Source organism: Oreochromis aureus, linkage group 9, assembly GCF_013358895.1.
Source record: "Oreochromis aureus strain Israel breed Guangdong linkage group 9, ZZ_aureus, whole genome shotgun sequence".
Taxonomy (NCBI): Eukaryota; Metazoa; Chordata; class Actinopteri; order Cichliformes; family Cichlidae; genus Oreochromis; species Oreochromis aureus.
In genome coordinates this window covers 12,366,781-12,392,260 of record NC_052950.1, presented here as the reverse complement: position 1 = coordinate 12,392,260, position 25,480 = coordinate 12,366,781, and the positions used below count along the sequence as shown (strand labels likewise).

The 25,480-nt window shown below is 42.3% G+C and overlaps 1 protein-coding gene across 1 annotated transcript; it reads left to right on the top strand.

Annotated features, from left to right (window-relative positions):
- The first annotated feature begins 4,526 nt into the window (after positions 1-4,526).
- On the top strand, positions 4,527-20,931 carry LOC116333215 (myelin-associated glycoprotein-like). Its single transcript, XM_039617565.1, has 7 exons — positions 4,527-4,661; positions 4,964-5,023; positions 5,315-5,692; positions 16,891-17,196; positions 17,296-17,565; positions 18,660-18,741; positions 20,017-20,931. The coding sequence occupies exons 2-7, from the start codon at positions 4,981-4,983 to the stop codon at positions 20,096-20,098; spliced, it is 1,161 nt and encodes a 386-aa protein (XP_039473499.1). The 5' UTR covers positions 4,527-4,661; positions 4,964-4,980; the 3' UTR covers positions 20,099-20,931.
- Positions 20,932-25,480: the final 4,549 nt, after the last annotated feature.

Sequence of the window (25,480 nt, the reverse complement as noted above, 5' to 3'; positions counted from 1 at the left end):
TGGCTGTGATTGGTCAGGTAAGATGAGTTAATAAACTGAAAGTGTCTTACAGGTCTTGCAGGTGGATGCTTGTGTGAGGGGGAGGCAGTTAGACTGGTCTGGATGAGTGTCCAGAAGCCGAGGGTCCAGAGGGCGTGTGAATCCGTTGAGCAATGGCAAGGAGTCAGGCAGGTGAATGAAAATCCAAGGGGCTTGGCTGTAATCTAGCAGACCAGCGTTTGAAAATGGTGAGTATTGCTGATAGTGAAATGGTGAACCAGAGAATTCCTGAGAATCACAGGGAGAAGAACACCAGGTAAGCATACGCTGAAAACTATGATGCATAGAAAAACTTGGAGGCCTCACACTAAAGCACGTTAGCAGAAGATCTGGCTAGGACTCACTGAGAGCGCTGCTCTTAAGTGCAGGTAGCCCAAATTGCAAACAGGTCCAGACTGTGATTGGAATGAAGGGGCTCCACCCACGGGTGAAAACTCCAGCTCTATGAAAAAACACAGCCACTCACCCAGACCATGACAGATGTTGACAACATCTGCAGATATGCTATTGTAGGTATTGTAGTGAAGCATGTGCATTGGTTCAATAGGGAGGTCTGCATTCACTCATAGCTTTCCCAGGTGTTTGGCTACTTGTCTATTCATTACATCACTTTCACTTTCCCACGGTTTAAAAGTCAATGCCGATGTCATTGCTGGTGTTTCTGCTTCTTCCAAATCAATCACTCGCAGATGAAAAAGAACCAGAACCAAACCTATTTGCTATCTGGGTCTACTAGCTCTATCTACTCCATCTACTAGCTGCATGGATGTGGTGCAGTCCTTTCAGACAGTCATGCATCTCTACATGCCTTGGATGCCATCTTCGATCCCTCCAGCCTAGCATGCTATGTTCATGCTATGCCTTTGCCTCCATATCCTCCCAGCAGTTCTCTGGGAACTGCTTCTTCCACCTCCTGCATAAGAAGATTGTATTAAGAAGGTTGCTTCTTATGCCAGTTTAGTAACTGTTCTCAAGTCATCCAGTCCTCGCCTGTCTGTTGGCAAGTTACAGGTCGCTTTAGCCATTCTTCAAGACACCATCTGCTCGGTTTATCCTGAACAAAGGCAAGAGTTCAATGCTTCTTTAGTGCTGATAAGGGTTCTTATTATCAAACACAGCAAACATTTGTTTCACTGTCACAATGAACTCTCTAATTAAACACAATTAAATGAAAAAATGAATAATTATAAATCAATTTCAAAATGAATTCGTAATCTATGAATAAATAATCATGAATAGATTTCACAAAAAAGAATTAAACTCTCATTTAAATTTTTCAACAATCATTTCAAAAACCATTTTCGAAATCCAAATAAAAAAAACAGATTTTCTAAATCTTTTTGTTGCAATTTTAAAAAAGAGAAATAAGAAATTTGATTCAAAAATCAAGGATTTATTTCTGACATTTAGAATGATGATTGTACTCATTTAAAAATCCATTTCCTCACTGCATTCCTATTAGCTAACTAATTAACTATCAGATTAACTATAAAATTATATAACAGATTAACTATTGAATTAGCCATCTCATTTCCAAATTTCTGAAGAAATATAAATTAACCAAGTAGTGCAACATAAGGAGCTCTCTGATTGGTTAGGCAGACACGGGCTTGCTGCCTGGTTTTTTCTACACCGCTGTTTGTGCTGATAGCTTTGCACTTCTAAGAAGTGTACGTGCACTTGTACAAAGGCCTTTCAGCCTCAGTATTTACACTCTGCCAAGCATGGATATATGAAGAATATATTAATAGAACCAGCACTGAGCCCTGTTATATTTTTACACAGTGTTAGAGCGATGGCTGCAGCCTACAGCTTTTAAAATCAGAATTAAAAGGGCTCTCCCGCCAAAGCTGGAGATCCATGCCATATTCATGAAGGATGTTCTGACTTTGTGGCATCAGACAGGCACAAAGGAAAACCAGCACCTGGACTTCATGTACAATAGACTCCCTTAGTGATGACTGACTTTGCATCCTCTATTTTACATCCTCTATCTCTATTTCCTTTAACATACAATTAATATTACTACAAAAAAGTTGTGTAAATTTATTAAGTACACATTTGTACTTTTACTTGTTTTATGAGTTATGCAAATCTAAAACTGTGTTATTGTTTCTTTTCTAGTCAGTTCAGGTTATTTTCACTCAAAATTTAAATTCATGCATTTCATACGTTTCTCAACACTCGAGGTAACATAAATAACTAAATTCAATGCAACTTTCTTTGCACCTCATCTACCTCCCCTTGGCAGCCAGAATGTATTTTATTCAATCCACAAGACATGTGCATGTGTTAGTGATTCTTTAATCTCACTGCTCCAGCGCCACTTCTATTTGACTCGATCAGAGCGTGTGTTGGAAGGTTATTGGTGCTTGCTGGTCAACAGTTTAAATTGTTCATCCATGTTTATGTCTTCTTCATAATCGGCTTTAGGAGGCGCAAATAGGTCCACTCCCCTCTCATTATAAATGAAGAATGGGTGGAATCTGTCTCCACCTTTAGGTTTCTGGGCACCCACATTTCCACTGACCTCACCTGACCCACAACACGCCTTGATAAACAAGGCCCAGCAGTGGCTGCACTTCCTCCATGTCCTGAGAAAGAATAACCTGGACTAGAAGCTGCTGCTGGCCTTAAACAGCTAGTAATATATATGTATAGCATTGGGGGGTCTAGTCTGGGGGAGTGAACAAAACATCGATTCACGGATGTTAACAACTGGGATCTACAGCAATGACATCCAAATAACACTCGGACTGGAGAAGTGTAGTTGTATGGTAACAAACTAAAAAGAGGGGATAGTACTCCAAGAATACAACACTCCAGACAAAATGGCGCTAGGAAAGCTGAAACCACCAAATACCTGCGGAGGATCAGGCAAGTCCTGAGGAGTCAGCTGAATAGGAAGGAGTGTAGGTGTTGATTACCAAGAGCAAGATCTCAGCCATTAACACCTATGCCCTGCTGGAATAATATGTTGGTCAAAGGAGGAGATGCCACTGACATTGAGACAAGGAAGTTGAATGGAGGATTTAAACCCAAGTCCAGTACCATAACACTGTATGCTAGGTGGAAGAAAGGATGTCGAGGACTAGCCAGTGTCAGAACCACCTGTACAGGATGAAACAACAAGCATGAGGAAGATGACACAACTGATAATGTGCTTAATGAATACCTCAGGCCGCAGAAATCTGAGAAAGAAGAGGAGCCATCATGGAGGGACTGAAATAAAGCACAGAGGCACTATTCACAGCAGTTTATGACATTTGGTCACTTTTTCACATGTGAACTATGAGTTTAACCACATATAGTTCATCTCTCCCCAATACAATGCTTGTTGTCTTTTTCTATCAATATATCAAACATGAGTAGATTATATAATTTACATCACTTCACTGGTTTGTCTACGAGACACATATCTGATAGACACAGATCTCATTTAATGACACTTTGTATTGTTTTGAAGATAAGAGAAAGATGATGGTTTTTAGCAGAAAAGCATTTTTTATCATTAATTCTCTCACCATGTGTTAGTAGAGCTCATCAATGACAGCTGCTATTAGAGTACAATGTGGTATTCAGACTGGGAGAAATTAAACTTATTCTGTAAGATTAAACTTGCAGGCTTTGGATGAATGAAGTTAGAATTTCTTCTTTTTCTTTTTTTGAGGGTGTGCACATCATTTTAGACTTCTAAGAAACAAGAATCGCTGACTTCCTCATTTATCACATATCACAATAAAGGACAAAACTAACCTGTTTATGCAGCGTGATAGTCAGTTGATATGTAAAGGTCACTCTACCTACCATGAAAACAACTAGTCAGCATGGTTTATTGTAACTGTGCTAAAGATGATTTCATTTTGCTCTGAAATCATACAACTTTACGGATCGTTCTCTTTGTTTCAGGTGATCTGACCTGCTCCAGCAGTTTTTAAAGATACAGACTATTTTATGTAAATTTCTTTTAGAAACAAAGCTAAAAGAACCTGAAGACAGAGCCAACTCTTCATGCCCTGGTTGTAAATTAAAATGCTTTACAGATTAGTATCAAAATGAAGTGCATGAGAGTTTTCCTCCAGCTCGACATCACAATTCAACTTTGGTATGTTTGATTTCACTGAGTCTGTCTCCTCAAGAAGCAGAAAATCAGCAGAAAATGAAGACGTCCATTACAGACAGACTGGCTTCTTCAAGCAGAGACCTTCTTTAGACTCAGTGCAGGACAACACAGCAGGATTTATTGACAGTTCAAAGACTGAAAAACAGCTTAACACAGACGTGTGATGGCACAGAGTGTATCTACTCTCAACTTATACATTCTTGGAATAACTCACGGTAGTCAAAAGTCTTTGAGGGTGAGGAAGTAATTTCAGACTTAAGGTGCTGTCATGTCTGACTTCCTCTGTCACAGGATGTTTGCAGGAAGCTAAAAACTGACACTTTTTGCACTCCTGTATTTCAGGGGCATCATGTTACACCTCTAGCAGCTTTGCAACCAGACAAAACTGACTTATTGAACTGTCTTGAACCACATGTTTTTTTGTACTTTTTTTTTTTTAAATCTAAGGACAACTAGGCTAAATGTTTGTCACTGTGAGATCTTCACTTGGGTGCATTTGGTAAGGAAACATTTTACTGCTGCTTGTCACAAAAACTTTTGTTTATTCTTCTTTTACTGAGAGATGCATACATATTTTATTTATTGATGCTTCAGTTTTCCAGGAACTGTTATGTTATTGTTTTCTTATTTCAAGCGGTTTCAAATCACACAGCTCTTTAGATTTTCTTCATCTTTGGTAATAAAAGAATGGAAAATCTGAAAGTTTTTATTGTTAACTGGTTTTGAAACACACCAGTACAGTATAAAAGCTCCATGTGTGAAATCATTTAAATAAAAAATCATTTTTGTTCACAAATGCAGGGAATGAGTTTCTGAACATGGTGACAGTCGGGATGTTACTGATGGTCGTCTTTTTTTCAGGTGAGCTGCTTATTCGGTCATTCTAAGACATTTTTGAATCATTTATAGTGTGAAATTTATCAAAGTGAAAACAGAGCAATTTTTTTCTGTTTATGTCTTGAAAAGCTTTATGTAGAAACAAGAGAGGGAAAATATCAGTTTGTTTCTACATAAAACATACAGACACAGAAACATAATGATAATAATACTTTGATCAAAGTTTGTTTAAAGTTTTTTTTGGGAGCAGCATTCTTTTTATTTTCTTACAGTATTTAATGTGTGGATGGATTAACCATGAAACTATCCTTGCAGGTGCTTTGGCTGACTGCCCTGATGCCCTTTTTGTAACTGCACCAAAGAAGCTGGAAGCACTGAGTGGATCTTGTTTGCACATCCCGTGTAGCTTCAGACCCAAAGAAGAACAGAGATTTAGCAGGACAAGAAAAATTTTTGGAGTGTGGATTAAAAATGATTCTAGATTTGGCATTTATCCAAACAATGTGATCTTCAACAGTAATGGAGCAGTTAGCATCTATCCAATGAGTATTACTGGGAACCTGAGTCAGAGAAACTGCACCACTCTGTTTTCTAATTTAACCACCACATACACAGACACATACTTCTTCAGAGTAGAGAGTGAACCACTCAAGTCAACAGCTTCTTGTGATCCTCTTCAAATAACAGTCAGAGGTAAAGAAATTTTAGTTTTAATTTTATAACATGTTAGGATTTTTTTAAACTCAAAGTGAGTTGTTTATTTTTGTCATCGTCTGTTGACTCAGTGGTTTTGGTTTTGATTACTATTATCTTGTGTTTCAAGTTAATTCTTAAAATTTTCTTGTTCTTAGGGTTTGGTTTCTGTTTTGTGTTTTGAGCGCCTTCTGTTCTGTGTCTCTGTGCCTGTCCTGGTCCCACGTCTGTTTCCTCCCTGTTGCCTTAACTCAGGGGTGTCCAAAGTCCTTGGCCCGTGGTCCATTTTTAATTGGCCCTCAAGTAATTTTATAAATAGAATAGAAAATGGCCCGCACTTCAACTTTTGCTTGAGTGTATTGCACTTCTTAGTTTTAACACCAGGGGGAGCTACTGTTGATCAAGGCAGCTTGTCTACCAAAAAGGACAATCACAGAAGAAATTTACCCCAAGTTACCAAACATGGCAGAACCAAAGAAGCGAAAGGTAGAAAGTGAGTGCAGAAAATTTCAGACACGGTGGGAGAGTGAATATTTCTTCAAAGAATTAAAGGGGACGTGTGTCTGTTTGATCTGCACTGAAACCGTGGCAGTTATGAAAGAGTATAATGTACGACGTCATTATGAAACCAAACATCAGGTATGGGAGCCAAGTTAAGATAGTTCATATGTTTAGTATTTATATTTCGCTGTTGTTAAGCTTGTTTGTGTAATTAATAATTTAGGAAGTAAATGCATGTTTATGGTGGAACTAAAATTATTTTATTGCTGTGTTGGTTTGGTTACGTAGTATCATGAATACATGTGCCTTAAAGACTCGTGTTTATAGTAAAATCTGGGCATCACCGATGTATGCAAATTAGCGCATGCGGTGCGGGAGGGGGGAGAGAGAAAAAGAGTTAAGACGGTATAAGCTATACGCGGCAGCAGGGTAGAACAGAGCCACACGGTTTTCCTACCGTAGTAGGTTATTTGTTGAGGATAAGTTAAACCTGACCACTCCTGTAAGATGCAAACTGTGGAATAAATTTTTTGTTACATCTTTTCACATCGGAGTCCCGTGGAGTTCTTTTTCCTCTTCAAACTGACGTACGCGAGTGAAGCACGGGAAAACTGGTCTCACGGCTTATACATTTTGTAGGAAAACCCGCTCGTTGTGGATTAATTCAATCGACTAAGAAGGAAAAACCCAAGCCGCTGCAGCGACGAGAAACGTGAGTAAGTGGAGCTAATTCACGAGGAAAAAAGTGCTGAGTCATTGTGGATGCTGAGCTGTGTGGTAGCCAACCTGCATGATTTTTGGATGATAAAATAAGGATTTTGTCGTTGCTATTCGGGAAAGTAATACCATGAACGAAGAAGAAGAAGACACTGTAGCAGAAATGGAAGCTAGGGCGGTGAAAATCACACCTAAAGCTATGGAGGAAAGGCTGCAACGTGTTGTTAATTTACGGAAGGCCAAGCTAGCCAAATTAACAGGCACAGTGAAACAAGTGCGCCAGCTGATGGAAAATGAATGTGATGCCAGCCTAACAGAAGCAACACAGTTAATGAAGGATTTTAATGAGCGTTTTGGAGAGTTTTGTGATTTGAACACAAATGTTAAAGAGGTACTCCAGCAAATGCCGGAGGAGGATTTAACTAAAGACCAGGAAAAATGGTTTGAACCTAAGGCTGATTCCTTCAAGGCTTTTGCTGAGACAGCTTCGGCTTGGATTGACAAGATGGCCATGCGTGCTGTGGAGGCTGAAAAATGCAATGAAGATGTGGATCCATCTGACAGCATATCTAATGCATCTGTCTCAAAACGCAGTGATAAGGCATTTTCAGAACGTGGCTCCTGTGCATCGTCATCGGTGTCGATCCACGCATGAAGGCAGAGGTGGAGCGAGCTACTCTATTGATTAAGGCATCATCTTTAAGACAGAAGCGCTTGCTGGAGGAAAGGGAGGCTAAGCTCCAAGCTGAAAAGGAGGAGTTAGAAATACAAACAGCTCTTGCAGCAAATGAGGCAAAGATCAAGATCTTATCGGAATATGAAAGTCGTGCATCCAAGGCATCCAGTCGCGTATCCACTCGGGATGGAATGAACTCCTACGTGGCATCGCATAGAGTTGGAAATTTATTTACTTCACAGCAGTCAAATAGTCCTTCCCCCACGCGAGAAAGACAAGCACAGAAGAAGAACATTCTCCAAAATGCACAGCAAACACACACTGTTACCTCCCAGCTACCACAGACACCAAGTGCTTTACAGGATGTGGTCGAGAAGTGCTAACTAAGCAGCAGAAGTTAGCTACGTTGCCCCCGCAGAACATTTCTGTGTTTAAAGGGGACCCATTGGAGTATCGGCTGTTCATGCGAGCATTTGAACATGGTGTGGAGGATAGAACAGAGAGCGACAAGGATCGATTGTACTACATGGAACAGTACACAAGTGGGCAACCACGAGAATTGATACGCAGTTGTCTTCATATGGAACCCCACATGGATATCAAGCGGCTAAGAGACTGTTGGAAGAGCACTTTGGTAATGCCTACAAGATATCAGTGGCATACATTCACAAGGCTCTTAACTGGCCAACCATCAAGTCAGATGATGGAGAGGCTCTGCATGCTTTCGGCCTCTACCTTACTGGATGTCATAATGCAATGATGGATGTGGAGTACATGGAGAAGTTGGATAACACGGCCAACATGCGTGCTATCGTTTCCAAGCTTCCGTACAAGCTGAGAGAAAGGTGGAGAACATTTGCTTGTGGGGTCCTAGACAAGGAAAAGCGCAGAGTCAAGTTTGCAGATCTGGCGGAGTTTGTCAATAAGCAGGCCAAAGAAGTTTTGCATCCATTGTTCGGCGATATAAAGGACAGCACCTTAAAGGTCCAAGTTAGAGGGCAAGTGGATGAGAGGTTGCAAGGGCGACTCAGCAGAGCGGCTCTACCCGAGGAGTCTAAGCGGCCAGCAATCCTGAAGAAGGATCTTCACGTCACAAAGCTTATCCTTAGAGAAATACATGAGAACTTGGCTCATTGTGGTCGCAATCATGTTATCTCCAAGTTGAGAACAAAATTTTGGGTACCCGGTGCCAACTCTGCAGTAAGAAAAATACTCGCTAGGTGTATTGCCTGCCGGCGTGCGCATGGAGTTGCAGGACAGCAGCAGATGGCCGACCTGCCCCGAGACAGAGTTCTGCCAGATGACCCTCCATTTACTAACTGCGGAGTGGACTACTTTGTTCCGTTCGAGATCAAACGTGGTCGAAGTACGGTGAAGAGGTATGGAGTCATTTTCACCTGCCTAACTACTCATGCGATACACTTGGAGATGGCAGCCTCGCTGGACACAGATTCCTTCATCCATGCTCTCCGTCGCTTCATAGCCAGACGAGGCCAGATAAAGATCCTTCGTTCTGACAATGGAACTAACTTCATTGGTGCAGAGCGTGAACTTAAAAGAGCCATTGCTGAATGGAATGTGTCCAAAATTGAAGACCACCTAAAACAACAAGGCATTCAGTGGACATTCAACCCTCCCTCAGGACCCCATTATGGAGGGGTCTGGGAGAGATTAATCAAGTCAGTGAAGAAAATCCTTAACGTTACCTTGAGGCTGCAGACACTGGATGAAGAGAGCCTGCATACACTTCTGTGTGAGGCAGAGGCCATTATTAATAGTCGGCCAATAACCAAGGCGTCCAGCGATCCAAATGATCTGGAAGTACTCACTCCCAATCACCTGTTGCTGCTCAGGAATAAACCATCTCTTCCTCCCGGACTGTTCGACAGGCAAGATCTCTTCGCAAGAAGAAGATGGAAGCAAGTGCAATACATGTCGGAAATATTCTGGAAACGATGGGCAAGGGAATATTTGCCGCAACTTCAAGAGAGGCAAAGGTGGACCCGTCCATCTCGCAACTTTTTGGTTGGAGACATTGTGCTTATTGTTGACGATACAGCCCCACGCAACTCTTGGATTACAGGGAAAGTAATCCATACCATCTCGGACAAGGCAGGAATGGTGCGGCAGGTTAGGATCAAAACCAAAACGAGTGTACTGGAAAGGCCCATTACGAAGATTTGCCTTCTGCAGGAATCGGACTGACGTAATCAACTGCAGAGACTGAAGTTTGTGTACTTTGGCTCCACAAGTTTAATTTGGTAATTGTGTAATAGAGTCACAATTAGGGGCCAGTATGTGGGAGCCAAGTTAAGATAGTTCATATGTTTAGTATTTATATTTCGCTGTTGTTAAGCTTGTTTGTGTAATTAATAATTTAGGAAGTAAATGCGTGTTTATGGTGGAACTAAAATTATTTTATTGCTGTGTTGGTTTGGTTACGTAGTATCATGAATACATGTGCCTTAAAGACTCGTGTTTATAGTAAAATCTGGGCATCACCGATGTATGCAAATTAGCGCATGCATGTGCGGAGGGGGAGAGAGAAAAAGAGTTAAGACGGTATAAGCTATACGCTGGCAGCAGGGTAGAACAGAGCCACACGGTTTTCCTACCGTAGTAGGTTATTTGTTGAGGATAAGTTAAACCTGACCACTCCTGTAAGATGCAAACTGTGGAATAAATTTTTTGTTACATCTTTTCACATCGGAGTCCCGTGGAGTTCTTTTTCCTTTTCAAACTGACGTACACGAGTGAAGCACGGGAAAACTGGTCTCACGGCTTATACATCAGGCCTATGCATCCTACACTGGTGCTGAGTGAGAGCAGAAATTAAAGCAAAGGGTAGCTATCCTGCGGGGTCAGCAACAGTATTTTTTTCGTGCTCAAATTGTCCAGGAAAAGGCTCCAATAGCAGCTATGAGGTCGCCCAACTCATCGCAAGACATGGCAAGCCTTTTTCAGATGGAGACCTCATAAAACGCTGTCTCGTTAAAGTCACCGAAATAACGTGCCCGGAAAAAGTGCAGGACTTCAACAACGTCAGCATGTCCAGAAATACAGTTGTGCCACGCACTGAAGACTGTCAGCCAACATTAAACTGCAACTGTCTGATAAAGCTGTGCTTTTGATTTTTACTCCCATCGCATGCGATCCGAGCACCAATGCCACAGACGCAGCACAGCTGCTAATGTTTTTTTGCGGGGAGTGGACGAGAGCACGAGCGCTTTAGGTGAGTAAAAAATATATTCCACAGTACCCGTGTGTTAATAAGCATGCATGTGCAGGTACACATGCTTCAAATATCAATAATGCGCATCAATTCTGTCACTACCCTGCTTTTGCGCACCACTTTCTTATATGCGTTTTTCTTGTTAACAGAGTACACACCGCTGTGCGCAGCGTATGCACACGCAAAGTCAGCTGATCTCATCTGATGCAGATCTGCTCCTTGATCAAGTGACATTTGTCCGGATTTTTGGCACGAGTGGCGTACGATCAGCACCGCGGCTGGATGGCCCGATTTACATACCCAGCGCAGCTGATACTCACCAGAATAATTTACTAAAATTATATGCACTCATGTTATTAAGTCCAGTTCAGTCTGTTAATGTTGATAACCGTTTCAAACGAACGTTAATAGGTGTGTTGCTAAGCCTAAGAACTTAAATAACAAGCTTGAAATGTACCCGTCCCATTTTCCCCTTTATTGTTTTTTCTCTGTGCTGTAAATCTTCTGTCCAAGAGGAAATCTGCTGCTGTTCTGAGAATGAGCTACCAAAGCTGTAACATGTTGACCTATGTTTGCATCAGCCGCTAGATGGCACTGTGTTGCTGAAATGTGTGTATTCTACTGGCGAGCAAGAAGCTCCAGAGGAAAAAATGAGAATAGGAAATAAAGTGGAATCGGAGCAGAGATCGGTGTGTGCGTGCATTTAATAAGAAGCTCGGTATACAGACAAAGACAATACATGGTGTCAGAGTAGCGGTTTTCTACGCAATCCCTCGCCGTCGGACAGCGCAGACATGGAGGCTTACGGCGTTCCCACACCGCGCATGGATTGGGACTCTAGCAACCTGCCCGAGGCATGGCGGCGTTTTAAGCAGCACGCCGAGCTAATGTTCGCTGGTCCTCTTCGGGGGAAGGAGGAGGCAGACAAATGCAGCTACCTTCTTCTATGGGTCGGTGAGAAAGGGACGGGCGTCTACAACACGTGGACGCTCACTGCAGACGACTCCCGAAGGCTTCAGACGTACTACGATAAGTACACTGATTACATCACACCGAAAGCTAACCCAATCTACGCCAGATATAAGTTCCATGAAAAGATGCAGGGTGAAAATGAGGCGTTTGAACAGTTTATTACAGAACTGAAACTGCTTGCTAAAGACTGTGGGTACCCAAATACAGATGAAATGGTCAGGGATCGCATCGTATTTGCCACTAACTCGCCACACGTCCGAGAAAAGCTACTCAGCCAAGGTGCAGAGCTCACGCTAGAGAAAGCTATAGATATAGCACGATCACACGAGCTAGCAAAGCAACAGCTAAGATCTATGGGTCACTCCAGGGGCCAAGAAACTGTGCACGCCATCGGCAGGAAACCGCACAGACAAGAAAATGAAACAAGAAGCGTGAAACCAAAAGGACACGCTAATGTAACGCTAAAAACATGCAGCTATTGTGCCGGACAACACACTAATAAAGACATCTGCCCAGCAAAAGGGAAGCAATGTTCAAAATGCAAGACAATGAACCATTTTGCAAGAGCATGCAGGTCAAAACTCCCTTCGCAGGCAAAAGCCCACCTCAAATCAGTACACACTGTGAGAGAGAACATAGAAATGACAACTAAGGACACAGATGAGGAGCAAGACTGTTTCTACATTGATAGCATCACCATAGAAAATGAAGGAAGAAATGATGAGCAAGCATATGCAGACATGCAACTTGGTTTCCCCCCACAGGCAGTGAGGTTTAAAGTTGACACTGGGGCAGAAGCAAACACAATTCCAGCCAACATGTTCCAGACACTCTTCCCACATGTGGCACTGAAGCCTGTCACACACAAGCTTACAGATTACGGGGGACACTCACTCAGCGTGGAAGGGAAATGCCAGCTAAAATGCAAACACAAAGACAAAACCCGCACGTTGGAGTTCCATGTTGTTAACACAAGCGCCCCACCTGTATTAGCAATGAAAGCTTGCCGTGACCTAAACCTGGTCAGGATCGTGATGGCAGTGACGGAGGAAAGAAACAAGACAACCAACAGTTCGCAGGCAATACTAGACGAGTATGCTGACGTGTTCAAAGGGATAGGAGAATTTCCTGGTGAATGCAGTTTCCATGTAAACCCAGACGTCGCACCCACAGTCAGCCCACCTCGTCGGATTCCCATCGCTCTGCGAGCCCGACTCAAAGACGAGCTTGACAGCATGGAAAGGAATCAAATCATATGCAAGGTGACGGATCCTATGGACTGGGTGAATGCACTTGTTGTCGTGGAAAAACCCAAGACAGGCAGACTCAGAGTATGTCTGGACCCCAGACCCCTCAACAAGGCTATACAAAGACCCCATTACCCTCTACCCACCTTGGAGGATGTCACCACAAAACTTGCTGGGGCCAAGTATTTTAGTGTTTTGGACGCCAGATCAGGCTACTGGGCCATTAAGCTAAGCCACGAATCATCTCTGTTAACCACATTTAATACTGTGTTTGGCAGGTACCGCTTCCTCAGGCTGCCTTTCGGCATAATCTCAGCCCAGGATGAATTCCAGCGACGCGTGGATGAGACCTACGAGGGCCTGAGGTGCGTGGCAGCCATTGTGGACGATGTGTTGGTCTTCGGAGCAACCAAACAGGAGCATGACGACAACTTGAGGGCCATGCTGCAGCGCAGCAGGGAGAGAGGTGTAAAACTGAACCCTGACAAGTGCACCATCTGCGTCAAAGAGGTCAGTTACTTCGGTCACACATTGTCACACGAAGGACTAAAACCAGATCCACAAAAAGTAAAAGCAGTCCAAGACATGGCGCCCCCACAGAACAGGGCAGAACTGGAAACAGTGTTGGGGATGGTTAATTATTTTGCAAGATTTGCCCCACACCTGTCAGAGATAAACGCACCGCTCCGCCAGCTGTTAAAGCAGGACAGTGAGTTTGTATGGGACAAGAACCATGACGGATCCTTTCAACAAATGAAGGAGCTGATCACTAGAGAACCAGGCCCAGTTCTCTCCTTCTTCAACCCCAAGAAAGCGCCACGACTCCAGGTTGACGATCCAAAAGTGGCCTCGGTGCTGTGATGCTGCAGGACGGCAAGCCAATCGCCTACGCATCCAAGTCACTTAACAGTACTGAGCAGAACTATGCCCAAATAGAAAAGGAGCTGTATGCTGTTCTCTTCGGCTGCAAGCAGTTCCACGAGTACATGTACGGTCGACATGTGACCATTGAATCGGACCACAAGCCACTCGAGTCCATACTCAAAAAACCACTAGCATCAGCACCACCACGGCTACAGAGGATGATACTACAGCTGCAAAAGTACAACATCAGCATCATCCACACGCCAGGGAAAGACATCCCGGTAGCCGACACGCTCTCCCGGAAATCCATAGAGTTCCACGATAAATCACTATGTGACGGGATGGATGCGCAGATCCACTCAGTCCTCAGCAACATGCCTGTCAGTGATCAGAGACTCTCAGAGATAAGAAACGAAACAGCCCAGGACCCTCAGCTCAACACTCTGAGAAGGACCACATTGAGTGGATGGCCAGATAAAAGGTCTCAATGTCCGCCTGACATCCAGGAGTTTTGGAACCACAGGGATGAGATCTCACTGATAGACGGGATCATGTTTAAAGGTGAGAAAATGATCATCCCAAAAAGGCTCAGAAAGGACATGATAGATCGGATTCATTCCAGCCATATGGGCATAGAAAAGAGTAAAAACAGAGCCAGAGACCTTCTGTTTTGGCCAGGCATGGGAAAGCAGATTGAGGAAGCAGTCGGAGCCTGCAGCACATGCCAGGAGAGACAAGCTGCTAACCCCAAGGAACCCCTGCTGTCACATGCAATACCAGAACGACCATGGCAGGTCATAGCCACCGATCTGTTCACTTGGAACTCGGAAGACTACATCATCATCGTAGATTACTACAGTAGATTCTTCGAGTTGGAAAGACTACACAGCTGCACTGCGGAAGCAGTGATCCACAAACTAAAGTCAGCCATGGCCAGGCATGGTATTCCAGAGTCAGTGATTAGTGATAACGGCCCGTGCTATGCTTCAAGTAAGTTCCAACAGTTTGCAAAGTCATGGAGTTTCACCCACACCACTACTAGCCCCCATTACCCACAGAGCAACGGCCTAGCCGAAAAGACTGTCCAGACAGCAAAAAAACTACTGGACAAGGCCAAAGCTGAACATAAGGATCCCTACTTGAGCCTATTAGAATACCGGAACACCCCTGTGGACAACTTAAAGTCGCCTGCACAACTACTCATGAGCCGGAGACTCCGCTCCATCCTCCCTGCAACACCAAAACAGCTGGAACCCCAAGTAGTTTGCCAGCAAACAGTGCGTGAGAGGAGAGAAGTCTGCCAGCAGCGCCAGCAGACTTATTTCAACAGAACAGCCCGACCTCTGCCTCAACTATATCCTGGCACACCGGTCCGGTTCCGGCAACAAGATGGTTCCTGGAAACCAGCTGTGGTCACACGTTGTGCCGACACGTCCAGAAGCTACAACATAACCACAGATACAGGACAAGTTTATCACCGTAACCGCCGACACCTCCGCGAAAGCAGAAACAGCGTGGGAAGTGAGGAGTTCATTCAACCAACAGTCAACAGCAATGACAGCGCTGTGGTTTTTCTCAGCCCCGCCTGTGGAGCCCCTGATAAAGACATTACAACACCCGGATACACGACTCGATATGGGCGTGTTACTAAACCAAGACAGGTCTTGGACCTGTAATATTGTAAAGGGTGCAGGCGGATCGCTGCCCTAAAAAAGGAAAAAAAGCTGTTCACATGTTTGTTGTTTCAATGATGTCACTAAATGCATCTGTTTATTATGGTAATGATGTACCCAGTATTGAGCCGAATGCTATGTTATTAATGGATGTTACTCAGGATGTTATTCCCGTAATTTCAGTTGCCTTACAAATTTTACAAGCCTGAGTTGCTTTGTTTTTTTTTTAAGAAGGGAGATGTAACATGTTGACCTATGTTTGCATCAGCCGCTAGATGGCACTGTGTTGCTGAAATGTGTGTATTCTACTGGCGAGCAAGAAGCTCCAGAGGAAAAAATGAGAATAGGGAATAAAGTGGAATCGGAGCAGAGATCGGTGTGTGCGTGCATTTAATAAGAAGCTCGGTATACAGACAAAGACAATACAAAAACTTTTTCTGAATAAATCAATAAAGATCCATTTATGGAAAGCTGTGATGAAGGCAGTTTTGTCTTTAATTATATTCAACAATATAACACATTTGACCACTTTTAAATGATTTTTCTAACTTTAATACGCTACAGTTAAGGTTATATACCTAATTTCTAGTAAGTGGCCCAGCCCCTCCTATATTTGTATGTATGTGGCCCTCAGTGAAAAAAGTTTGGACACCCCTGGGTTAACTGATGTCTTTGTGTTAAGCTCATGTGGCTTGAGTTTAGTCTGAGTTGCTTCCTGTGTCTCATTAGCTCTGATTTGTTTCTGCTGTTCCCATCCTCTTGTTGTCTGTTTGTGTATTTAAGCCTTGTGGTTCTCTCTGTCTGTGTCATGTTGTTAACCTCACCTACCCCTTTGCCGTGCTGTGTCTCGCCCTCTGCTTTCAGGTGATGTTTTAGTTCCCAGTTACCTCTTCTAGTCTATGCTTCCTAGTTTTAGTTTTCTGAGTCTAGTTTGTTTTAGTTCAAGTTTGAGGTTCTTGGTTTGCTTTTCTAAAGTTTACTTCTTATAAACGGTGTTCCAGCAAATAAAGCTACACTTTCAGTTAACTTCCTGTTTCTGAGTCCTGCATTTGGGTCCACATCCTGCTGGCCCACAGCATTAGCCTTGACAATTTTTAATTAGTAACTGCTGAGGTAATGTTAGTCACAATGATAATTATCACTAACATCCTGACATTAACAGGATGTTAATATTTCCTTCTTTTAATTTCTGCTGCTTTGTTCAGAACTTGATTACATTATTGCACTTCTATGTGAATTCAGGAGGATAGGATCACATGATTAGTTTGAAAGATTTTGTGCTCTTTATTTTAAATATGTTCCATGTGAAACCACAGATTCTCCTTGGAGGCCCAATATTACAATCCCAGGTGATCTGAAGGAGAAGGAGTCTGTCACTATAACCTGCTCAGCTCTCACTCCCTGTCCACACTCCCCTCCTCAACTCACCTGGAATCTCCAACAAGACTCTCACAACAAAATAGAGGAAAACACAGATGGAAGCTTTACAACTAAAATCCAGCAGACCATCACTCTGTCAGACACACATGATGGAAAGAAGATCAGCTGCTCTGCCAGATATCCTGTGAACCAAGGAAAAGACACCAAGACAGCAGAGACAGAAGAGACTCTCAGTGTTTCATGTAAGACAATCAGAGTTTGTTGCTTGATCCTGTCAGCTCATCATGATTCATGGGAGGTCAGCTGTTTGTAATGAGTGTAATCTGTGTCATGCTCTCCAGATGCTCCTAAGTACACCTCTGCTTTCATCAGTCCGTCAGGTTTGGTGTCAGCAGGCAGCTGGGTGAACATGATTTGCTCCAGCAGAGCCAAACCTCCAGTCAGCAGCTTCACCTGGTTCAAGAAGAGCAGAGATGGAGCTGTGAAAGTATCTGAAGGAGAGATTTACAGCTTCAATGTAACAGATGGAGGAGTTTATTACTGTGTGGCCACTAATGATCTGGGTAATCAGACATCAGCAGAGATTCATCTAACTCTTACTTACTGTGAAGGTAAAAGTCAGTCACAGCAATTATTTAACTTTTTTTTTTCCAGTGAATTCAATCTTTAAAGTCTGTAAAGTGTTTGAAATAGATAGTTAGTTAGGGCGCTCTAGGGGTGGCCAGACCATAACATAAAGGTGATCCATCCCCGTCTGACCCCAAGTAGCACAACACACTGTGGCTCTACCACCTGGCTGGACCACCTGGATCAGCTACTGATTGGAAGGTTGGTGCTTCGATTCCTGGATCCCCCAGTCTGCATGCCAAATATCCTTGGGCAAGATAGTAACCCCAAAATGCCCTCCGATGCGTTCATCAGAGTGTGAATGTTTATTAGTTTGCACGTATGAATGGGTGAATTAGGCATGTTGTATACAGCGCTTTGAGTACTCCGGGAGAGTAAAAAAGTGCTATATAAGAATCGGTCCATTTACCATTTACACAATTAATAATTTTTAACGGTGATTTATTTACAATGAGTGAATTTCAAAACAAAGGAAGGGAGCGAATTGTAACTTCCTGGTGGACCTGAGGCCAAAATAACAAAGGGAGCCTATCTCAAGGATAAATCAAACTTAGCTACTCAAAAGAATTAAACCAAACGACAGTGACTTGCCTCCCTAACTAACAAGAAAACAGGAGAAAACTGTAATCAAACAAAAAGGCGTTCCACCCCTACATGCTCTTGCATCAAACAAGCATAGGTAGACAGGGAACAGAAAGTCTGCCGTTTGGGATGGGCTGAGGATGAATGACCCGCTGATCATGGCGGTGTCTTCTTATATGTTGTCTCCTGGTCATCAGCCAATCCATACAATCTGTCCCCTGGATGCACCAATCACAGAAAGGCACCTGCACCTGTCCCTGAGGCATTGTGCATCCCTGGTTTTGTAGTCAATGATGCACTTGATACCCCTCCACATACTGCGAGGATCCTGGGAAGAAAAATGACCCTGAATCTTCTGTGCGTCTGTGGCTTTGGCTCTCTCTCTCTCTTCCTCTTCTTCCTCTTCAAAATTTTGATTCACCTGAAAAAGTTGTATTTACTGTTATTCTGTCACTTCATACAGTTTTCTTTGCTCTAAAATCTTGTTGCATTACAGGTGGAACACTGGATGGTGTCTACACTATAGTGAAGACTGTGGGAATCATAATGCTTGTGAGCACACTGGGCATGTTTGAGTGGTGAGACAAATGTTCCTATGATAAACTCATTTGCAGAGGTGTCAAAAGTACAGAGAATCATCAACTGAGAATAATTTCTATTGAGAGCTCCAGTAGATTTAACTGCTGCTCTGAGGTTTACTGCTTTTTGTGGATGTACACAACTAAATTTAAACAGATGTAAGTCGATGTTTCATGAGTTGTCCTGACTGATTTCCATCCTCTATACCAGCGGTCCCCAACCCCCGGGCCTCGGACCGGTACCGGTCTGTGAGTCGTTTGGTACCGGGCCGCGAGAGTTGAGGCTCAGGTGTGAAATGTATGGTTTTCAGGGTTTTTATCGGTTTTCAGCGTTATTTTATTATCGTTTTTATCGTTAACTCGGTTTTCCTGGGTCTTTTCACGTGTGTTATGAATAAATCTTCTTTTTTTCGGTACTGGTACTAGTTTTATTTTGTTGTATTTATCCGCGACACCTTAAAGGCCGGTCCGCGAAAATATTGTCGGGCATAAACCGGTCCGTGGCGCAAAAAAGGTTGGGGACCACTGCTCTATACTGACAGTACACTGTTTATGCTGTATTTATATTATACCATATACTGTTGGTATTAAGGTGGAATTAATTATCAGCTAAAATTCATATTAATCTCTGCTACTTTTTATGTAACCTAACGCTGACCATGAGCACTGTAGTCACTGTGCACCAGTTACACACACTTTAAATCCATCACAACACAGCAAACTCGTCAGTTTATCTTTCACTGAACTGAAGAGTTGTTCTGCCATAGTTTTTGTATAATATGAAGAAACATACTGTCACAATTAAAAACATGAGGATTTACATGTGAGCTTTAAATTTCCAGTTTATTGAATCCCACCGAGCAGTCGTTGCCTTTAAATCTAATCTCTCTTCTTCCTGTCCTGTCTTTCTTATGTTTCTCAATCTCTGAGTGAAGTTGGCTCTTTCTTTTCCCTCTCTGTGACAAACAGCATCTGGGCCATAAGTTGCAGCCTACTTTAACCCCTGACTATGCCACATGGTTTTTTAGTAGTAGAAAGTACATATATTTATTGTAAAATTTAGGAGTAAAAGGTTTTCATACAAAAAACTACTTAAGAGCAGTTTTCAGGTATCTGTATTTACTTAAGTACAGTAACAAAGTATTTGTACATCATTACTTCTCATCTCTGCTCATTTAAAACTACACACTAACTTGTCTGTAGTAAAACAAAAAGGATTTTTTTTTCTCATTTGATTCTTTTTTTTTTTTTTTTTTTTTTTTTTTTGTCCCTCAGCTGGTTCAGATCAAGACGCTCCAACAATCCAGAGACAGAAATCTGTCAGATGAACACAGTCACATCACAACACATCCACTAAAGTTTTTGCAGGACAAACTCCACCTTAAAGTATCACTTAATTCACTGCAGTGGTGTAGAATTAGTAGAATCTTTACATGTTTGGATATTTCTTTATAGTTTGATGTTCAACAGCTGTACATGACCATCATACTCTGAGTACAGAGATGGTATTACAGAAATATCATTCCTCAAGCCAGTGCTGTCTTCCCAAAAGTAAACTGTTCAGTTTTGCACCTTTAGAGCCAGATTTACTAAACAGAGCAAAATAGCATGCCCAAATGTTTCTGATAGGTCTGGTAAGTTTTACAGGCACAGTCAGTTCATTTCAGTGTGACATGTCTGATCTGCCAAGAGTCACGCAACTTAGCTTAAGCTCATAAACTAACTGGGGATTAATCCTTCTGGGAGAAATTAAGATGTAGCTGCATTATGGTGGGGAAACATAACAATTATCTAGAGATCAAGAATCACAAAAATGTATAAGTCCGTTTGTGTACTTGGTTTAAATATTGTACTTCCTATTTTACGGCTTCATTAAGGAATTCCCTGAAATTAATATGCAAGAGGGTCGGTGTAGAAAACCACTGACCACTCTTTGTCTAATAGTCTATGTTCATCGTTTCTCTTTAAGCTGTAATGGTAATTTGTAATTTATCCTTTCTCCCTTTCACCTTAAAACCACATGTTGATGAACAAATGATCATTTATTCAAAATTTCCTGAATGTATTTTGTGAACATGGGAGGTAGATACCGTCTCTCTGTAAATATTCCCGGCTTGTGCTTGCTCTTTTCAAAAGAAAAGCATGCAGACTGCTGTCTGTGCTGTTGTTTGACCTCTTTGCAAAGGTAAATAAAACTTATAAAGACAACCTGTTTGTGTGAACCTCAGTTTATTTCAGATTTCAACAACAAGCTTTGTGTCAGAGTAATCCAGTGGCTGTTTGGAAATTGGATGTGAGATGGAGAGTGACTGAATACTGGAGGGGAAAAAAGGCACAAAAAAAGAAAATTGATTGTTTCTTGGTCTTGTTGGGATTCAGAGATTCTTTTATTGCTATCATATAATCTGCCTTATGATGAATGTATTAATAACATGTTTTAGAGTATTATTTTAACAGTAATATTGTTTACAGGGTTCATATTGCATTGAATATGTTTGTCATCACATTGACCTTTCTATTTACAGGGGTAGTTATGATCATTTTATACACATTGCATATCTGTGCTTGTTTAGAGTTGATGTTCTATCCAAGAGGGTTTTAAGCTTCACTGGTGAGAGTGTCCAGGTGATACATGTTGAGGGAGGATGAGAACATAGCAGGTTAATTGCATGCATGCTTACAATACATAAATCTAGCAACAGGCCTGAGCGAAGGCCCAAGTGTCTTTGACCTTTTTGTAACTGGCTGCCCTTTTACCTACTTAGCAGCAGATGACGGGAGGCAATAACCAGCCCTCAGATACTCTGAAGGCTTAAGACTATGATTGTGCATGGAAGGTGTTGCAGAAAGGGGAAGTTATATGTCTGTTATATGTCTGTTTATAGCTATTGAAGATGTACAAGATATACCATTGACTGTACACGATGAACTTTTGTCTTGTGTTGACGCCATGGGGGGGCGGATACCCCACTGCTTTAAAAGTGTTCTCAACATGTATTTTTGTCAGAGGACATATCCTGATATGTCTTCTCCGGTGCTAATAAACTCATCGTTTGATTGCACTTTTCTGGAGCCTCCGTCGTTTGTTGTCTGGTCTGCAGTTGATCGATCTCGCTTCAGTCTTCATGTCTGGTCTAGAGATTATTCATTACAATTTGACGATTAACATTTTCTGAGAATAATGGGAAGGGATACATATTTGGCAGTCAAGGTTTCTGGAATCAACTGTTTGCTGCACAACCAGCTAAACTGTACTTACTGTGGTGCTACTGCATAGTTTCTCATGTTTTATGATTATTGGTGTTGGAGGAGCCACTCCAAATTTAAAGTAAGATAAATAAAAATGGGTCTCTACTGTTGTCTGAATGGCTGCACTGATGAATGACTCATGAAGTAAAACCAGAAACATTTGGGAACACTTGTGTTGTTCTGGATCTGTCCAAATTCTACTGCTGTTTAGCATCAATAACATCTCTGTGCAGTAATCTCAACACTGCGATTAACCTGCTTCTTATTATTACCATTGTACATTCTTTATCTCTCAACATATTACATTTGTAAACGATAAACAAAAATATTCTACCATTGCTCACAAACAGTTTGCAATCGTCCACAAAACAGCATACATCAGAGTATTTACATTTAACACATAATAACTGAGTAGGTTGGAATATTCTTAATCAACTGTAACTTCCAATAATGTCAGTATTAAAAGAGATGTGTCTAGGAGCTACATTTGTCATAAAATAAAACAGGTAATAAGACCAGCTACCTCTTTAGAATACAAGTGAAATGGCGGCTTCCATTACAAATGGCGGTAAGGTTAGCTTTCTGTCAATCTGTGAGAACACACTCTCTCACAACATTCATGGTCTTTAAACTAAGACAGAAAAAGGTTTCTTGCTTTTATGTGTGCATTGCAGTTAGCAAGCTCGAACTACTAACCTGTTTTTTTAACAGAAAAGCAGAGACAGGAGACATGAGTTTCGTTCGGTCTGCAGGCTCTTCCTCGTCTGAGGCACAGAAGCGTTGCAGCGGCCTGTCGCACTCACCGCCATATTATCTCCCCATTGTGGCAATGCCACACAATTACATTCTCCATAACTCATGAAAGTGCAATACCACCATAAAATCAGGTCTTTTACATCAAAAAACAATTTACAAAATAATTACAATTGTGACCATACACTGGTGGGCGTCACATTAAGCAAGCTGAAGTGAAAGTGAGTGTTAAAAGCAAGAAGAACTTTCTGTGTATTGTTTTATCTTTGATGGGTTTTTTTGTGCTTGTCCCATTCCTGGTGAACTCTGCTGTTAATGCCGCCCTTGTTGGGGGTTGCTTGTTAAATTAGCATTCAACCAATGCACAGTTGAGCTTTGTGAAGTTGATTCTTTGGAGAACTGCAGTGGAGCACATTTAAATAGGTTGAAAACTCAACTTCATAAAAAAATATCCACCCATACAAACACAATACCATAAAACAAGCATTAACTGTTGGCAAGCAATAAAGTAACAACAGCAATATGCATTAAAGTCACAGTTTGGCATCAAAACCAGCTCTGTTTTACAGAAAGATTCTGTACTATGATCCTATGATAATATCAGTTCTTTGCAAATTTAAAATGCTTGAATTAATAAGCTTCCATTATCACTGCCCACCCCAGTGGATACCTAATACACTACAGACATTTTTACATGTTTCTTAGAAGTGTTACATTAGAAACTGTCTCACAACTCTGGTTACTAGGCTGAAGAGATACATCAGAGACACAGCAGCCAATCAGTCATTTTTTTATATGAATATATGTTTATATAAGATTCTGTCACATGATAATAATTACTGCTAAATAAATATATATTTTACATAAGAAGCATTTTCAGCAGCAAGTTCCAATAATTTTTGTGATGTGGTATCACTGAAATAAGGAATATGTGAAACCTATCCTATTTCTTATTTTTTGCACTGCTTCAGAGGGCTCAGAGTTTGTACACATATCAAATGCTGACTAAACCACTCTGAGCATGTATGAAAAACACCATTGATATTAAACACATGTTTTCATGACTACTGCCCTATTTTACTAACTGTTATAATGATCAAGTGCTTTGAGAGGCTGGTAAAGCACCACATTACACCACCACCCATATTTGTCCATTCTAGTTTGCTTACAGGCCAAACCACTCCACAGAGGACGCTCTTCTCCTGAGCTTAACACATGTGGAGGAGAAGAACAGTCATGTATGAATGCTGTTTGTTGACTTCAGCTCAGCATTCAATAAGATCATCCCCAAGCTGCTGGTGAGCAAACTGACACTCCTTGGCATCAGCACCCAATGTGTCTCAGTCAGCGAGAGTAGGAAACATCATCTCCAGCTCCTTCTCCCTCGGCTCCCCTCAGGGCTGTGTCCTGAGCCCACTGCTGTTCAGGTTGCTGACACATGACTGCAGAGCTGCATTTGCATCACACAACTGTGATGGGTTCCATTGGGGTTAACAGTGACCTCTCCTCCAGTGTAACAATCTGTTTCTGAGGAATCGAGAAATCCAAGAAGATAATTACTGACCCCCGCATCATTGACAGCAGTCCTGTGCAAGCAGGTTCAAGTTTTTGGAGTACAGATAATTGACAGCATCATTTGTCAAGCGGGCTCAGCAGCATCTGCCCTTCCTGGAGGAGAAAGCACACCTCCACTTTCTACCGAGGAACTGGTGACAGATCAGCCTCAGAGAAAAAACATATGGACTTGTGGCAGCGCAAAGTCGCTGTGGAAGGAATTTGTTTTCAGTAAGTTGGTCAACAGAGTCCTGTGTGTTGTAAGTGGGTGGGTATGTGTGAGCGAGTAAATGCTGTGGGTGTGTAAATGTGTGTGTGTCTGTGCATGGCTGGGCCTCAGTCTGGGGCTTGCTGAGCCTTTGCCCCTGTAGGACTTGGTCATGGAGAGTGGGGTTGCCCCTCCCTACTGCTTCCTGCTGCCCCTCTCGGGATTTGGCTACTTGTTGATTTTGGGTGCAAGTTGCTGGATGTTCTGGTGTGGTCGCTGACCTCCCTCTTGGGGGTTGTAGGCAGGGGTGCCTATTTTCAGTTTCCCTGCTCTATGGCCCTTTCTCAATTCTAAGTACGCGAGTCTGTACTCGCGTTCTCGGCGAGACTGGACTTGCCGAGAATGCGAGCACGGACTCGCGATTTGTACAATTGGAACACCAGCGTACTTGATGATGTCACAGGTCCGGAGTTTTTACTGCCGTCCCCTCTTAATTTAACTTTGAGTAATATATTATGAAGCTTAACTTTAATCTCAGCCAAACCGATTTGCTCAGGAACAAATAAAACACTAGGCTCTAGTGATCCTTGACCTCGCTGTCTGCTATGGAGCTCACAGGTCACAGACGTCTCCGAAAACGTCGGAGCACATTTGGAAATATATGATATCTTGATAAATCGAGCAGATATTTGAAGTTTACACAGCTACATTCTCGCTTGAAAATAACTTAACAGTTTATTTTGTGACCCAGAAAGAGTAATATTTAAAAGTTTTTAGCCCCGCTCGTCCGCCATTGCCGCATTTGAGTTTTGGACGAAATGCATTCTGGAATATTTAGCTGTACCAAGTCCACACAAGTCACCACCGATGCATGCTCGACAAAACGGGAGGAGCGAGAACACATCCGGGAATTTTTCGTGTTCTCGGCTTGATGCGTACTTCGAATTGGAACAGTACTTGGTCTCCGACTGATGA